The sequence below is a fragment of the Etheostoma spectabile genome, chromosome 21 (genome assembly GCF_008692095.1).
Source record: "Etheostoma spectabile isolate EspeVRDwgs_2016 chromosome 21, UIUC_Espe_1.0, whole genome shotgun sequence".
Classification (NCBI taxonomy): domain Eukaryota; kingdom Metazoa; phylum Chordata; class Actinopteri; order Perciformes; family Percidae; genus Etheostoma; species Etheostoma spectabile.
Window position 1 is genome coordinate 16,214,796 of NC_045753.1, and position 4,037 is coordinate 16,218,832.

The following is a 4,037-nucleotide window of genomic DNA, read 5'->3' on the forward strand; positions in this document are numbered from 1 at the left end:
CTTCCTGCTCGATTTTGGTACTGAACTATCTCAGTTCTACCACTAGCCACAGATATTTACTGTCACAGAAGTAGGGCCTGTGTATATTTGGAAGCTCCAGTATTTTGGTAGTAGGCAGGATTAATTTACCATCCTGGTAACAGAATATTATTAAAAAATTGAACACAAATATTACCCTTTCAGAGCTGCTTGTTATCAACCTTTGTGTTTGCATTGGAGAAAATATTTGGTTGAATAATTGAAAAAAATGTAACCTTGAATAATTATCTTGAGACGTGCGTCACAAATGGTCAACCTTGCTCTCAGTGTTCTGTAGTTTTGAAAAAGAATGTCTAGTGTTGACTTCAAATTATTTGGGCAAGGTCTGAAACAAATCTTGGCTGATTCCAAATTTAAACACTGGATTCTTCTCAAATTCATTCCCATCTGATTTCTATCTATTTTTATTATTATATAAAAAAAATTGATGTGTGACTTTGGCTCAAAAGGCAAAGTATTAGACAGATATAGCGTTTGTAGCAGCATGCAGAGGATTTGCCTAGCTAAAGACCAAGTGCACTTCAGCTTTGGCTACTATGAGTATTCCATTTGTAGGAAATTACTCACTATACTTTTCCTATTCCATAGGTTGCACAGTATTGTTTGGGTGAATTTTGGAATGGGAGCAGATGGTACTGGAGGGAGACTGGTTGGTGGCAGTGAAAATGGCACCATAACTGTATACAACCCAGAGGTCATAATGAGCTCCGGTGCAGACGCAATAGTGGGACAGTCTGACAAACACACTGGACCCATCCGAGCACTCGATTTTAACCCTTTTCAGGTAAATGTCTTTAGCCAAATTTGCCTGTGTCCTTAGAGACAGTTTATACAGAATCACTTCTCTTTCCTGGTGCTGTAGTAAACGTTATTTATTATTCTCAATTTGTCCTCTCCCCAGAGTAATCTCCTCGCTTCAGGAGCAAATGATTCAGAGATATATATCTGGGATCTGAACAACTTTAGCAGTCCAATGACACCAGGAGCAAAGTCACAGGTGGGTGTGTGATTAAGAGATCATAGGTTTAATGAAGTATATTTTTTGTTGTGATAGATGAGTTGACGTCCTGTTTTGATCCTGACCAACTTAAATTGTGTGGTTTAAAACACCACATACAGTATAAACCACAACTGGTATCTTTCTTCTTGTTTTGTTACCTTTTGTAGTTTCATGTCTTGAGTTAAGACTGATAGAATGTTTTGTTATGGTTTCCATGTCATGTGTTGTGTAACTTCCCTTAAGTAATGGGGTTAATCCGGTTGTCTCATCCGGTCCACTGTGAGTGAACGCTGACACAACTTGCTGCCGCTGCTCACCGGTTACTTTTTTTTCTTCTTAACTTATCAGACACACTATGGTTTTATGACCTTATCGGACAGTGTGACTGCCTCCATTGGAATACTACCACTACCAAATGTGTGAGTTTTCCACAATTAGCTCATCTGATCTGTTCCCGGTCTGAGCCTCACCTGGCGTTTTCACTGGTCATTGACGCTGCCTAAGTCCTGATCCAGATTATGGGCCGGTACAATGGGCCTTACATCGTGTTTGTCTGTGCCTGGCTCTTTCTACTGCCTTTTTACCTGCTAGTGACAGGTTTGCTGCAGTACTCGGCCATTGACCAGCTCCGGTTGCGCTGTCACCTGCGCCGGAGGCTCGCCACCTTTACCCGGACATTGCCTTCCAGCCCCGCCAGGGATACATCCACGAGGGTCCCGCCGGAATCTCCACCACAACAGCTCAACAGGAATAAAGTCCACTCCTAGTGCGGTTGTTTACTGTTACTGTCAACCCCGTGGCTCTGGCTGGGGAGGAGGTCTCGCAATAATCAACCGCAAGAAATGGAAAGTCTCGCCAGTGTCTGTGCCTGTTTCCAGCTCCTTTTTTTTTTTTTTTTTTTTTTTTTTTTTTTTTTTTTTTTCTTTCTGTTTTTTTTTAATCTGCTGTCTGCAAGTTGTCAACCAACCATCATTGCTCAACCCCCCTAAACCAAATAGTACATTTTTAAATGACTTTGCTGCTTATCCTCTCTCTCACCAAACATAATACTGATGGCAGATTTCAATATCTACATGGACAATATCAATCTGCCTCTCACCAAAAACTTCACCTCCTGGATAGAGAGTTTTGGATGTCAGCAACATAACACTTTTCTCATGTACTCCAAAGGACATATTATGGACTTAATCTGCTGCTCTGGTGTCACCCCTTCTGACCTTACAGCGGATGAACTCCCCATAACTGACCACTTTCTCCTCTCATTTACAGTGAAAGTCAGTCTCTCCATCTCAAAAATACCGCGCCCTATTTCATTTCGGAATATAAAGGATATCAACCCCGCCACTCTCACTTCAAGTATCCACTCCTCCTGCCTCCCTGACACTCACAATCTCTCCACCCCCAAAGATCTGCTCTCTCATTACAACACCGGACTCCATAATATTATTTATTCTCTTGCACTGTTAAAAAACAGATCTTTCTTTTTCCGTCTCCGCCCCTTGGTTTACCCCCGAACTTCGTCTCATGAAAGCCAAAGGTCAGCAACTTGAACGTCTACATAGAAAAACTGGTCTTGCTATTCACAAAGAAATGTAGAATAACCACATCCTACGTTACAAGGACTCCATCAATCGCCTCCGCTACTGCCTTCATCCTTGTACACAGTCTCGTCACTTCCTGTCTGGATTACTCCAACTCTCTTGTCTTGCTCACAAATCCCTCCATAAACTTCAAATGGTCCAGAATTCAACTGTTTGCATCATAACTCAAACCCCTTCCATCCACCACATCACTCCTGTCCTCCAACAGGACCACTGGCTCCCGGTCCAGTTCCGGATCCAATTCAAAGTCCTCCTGTTTGCATTCAAGGCCATCCACAACCTCGCCCCGCCATAGTTGTCTGCTCTCCTCCAGCGTCCCACTCCCTCCTGCTCCCTCAAGTCCTCTTCCTCCATACACCTCTCTGTCCCCTCCGCCCGTCTCACCACCATGGGGATCAGAGCATCCAGCTGCTCTGCTCCCCTTCTCTAGAACTCAATACCACCCCAACTTAGAAACATCGATTCATTCCCCCATTTCAAATCACAACTCAAAACACATCTGTTTAAACTACCTATTCCACGTGAATGTCTGTTACTCTACCTTTTTCTGTTGTCATTGTTGTATAGTATTTTTTTGCTGTTTTTAAAATGTCTTATGTATGCATACCCTGTATGGTGTCCTTGAGAGCCGAGAAGGGCGCTTTTAGATAAAATGTATTATTATTATTATTATAATGCCCTGCCACATGGACATTTTTTCAATGGACATAATTTTTCAAGCAAGCCATTCATCATTGTCATAAACGTCAATTAACTTATAATGAATATCTTGATCCTACATCTCTATCAGCAGCTTACTCTTAAAGCTCACTTAAATAGATACAAACAGTGTTTGCATGGCACAGGCCTTGCTAGATCATCATTTGAATATTTATCTGTCTCAGACTCACAGTCAGGTTTGATTTGACAGTAACAACCCTCATCTCTTCTTTCAGCCTGCTGAAGACGTCAGTGTTGTGTCCTGGAACAGGCAGGTTCAGCATATCTTAGCCTCTGCTAACCCCAGTGGGAAAGCAGTCGTGTGGGATCTGAGAAAGAACGAGCCCATCATCAAGATCAGTGACCACAGCAACAGGGTTGGTGTTTTTTTTAATTTATTTTTTTAATGGTGGCTTTTTTACAAAATACAAGCAAGTCCAATGTTATCTTAATGTTCAGTGTTATCTGCAAACATTGCATTGATTTTGTTGCAAAATCAATGCAACTTTGTCTTCCATGAATCAATCAATCAATCAATAAGGCTCATCTGCCACACTTCAGCAACATTTTCGGATGATTAAAGTGCTCATATTATGCTCATTTATAGGTTCACAATTGTATTTAGAGGTTGTGCCAGAATTGGTTTACATAGTTTAATTTTCAAAAAACACCATATTTTTGTTGTACTGTACATTGCT

General features: G+C 41.5%; 1 protein-coding gene across 2 annotated transcripts in view; it reads left to right on the plus strand.

Annotated features, from left to right (window-relative positions):
- The window catches only part of sec31b (SEC31 homolog B, COPII coat complex component), a 17,240-nt gene that overhangs the window by 1,757 nt on the left and 11,446 nt on the right, over positions 1-4,037 (plus strand). For both annotated transcript variants that reach the window (XM_032501385.1, XM_032501386.1), the window contains exons 3-5: positions 628-823; positions 941-1,036; positions 3,576-3,716. In XM_032501385.1, the coding sequence (XP_032357276.1) occupies positions 628-823; positions 941-1,036; positions 3,576-3,716 (433 nt within the window). The remainder of the gene's footprint in view (positions 1-627; positions 824-940; positions 1,037-3,575; positions 3,717-4,037) is intronic.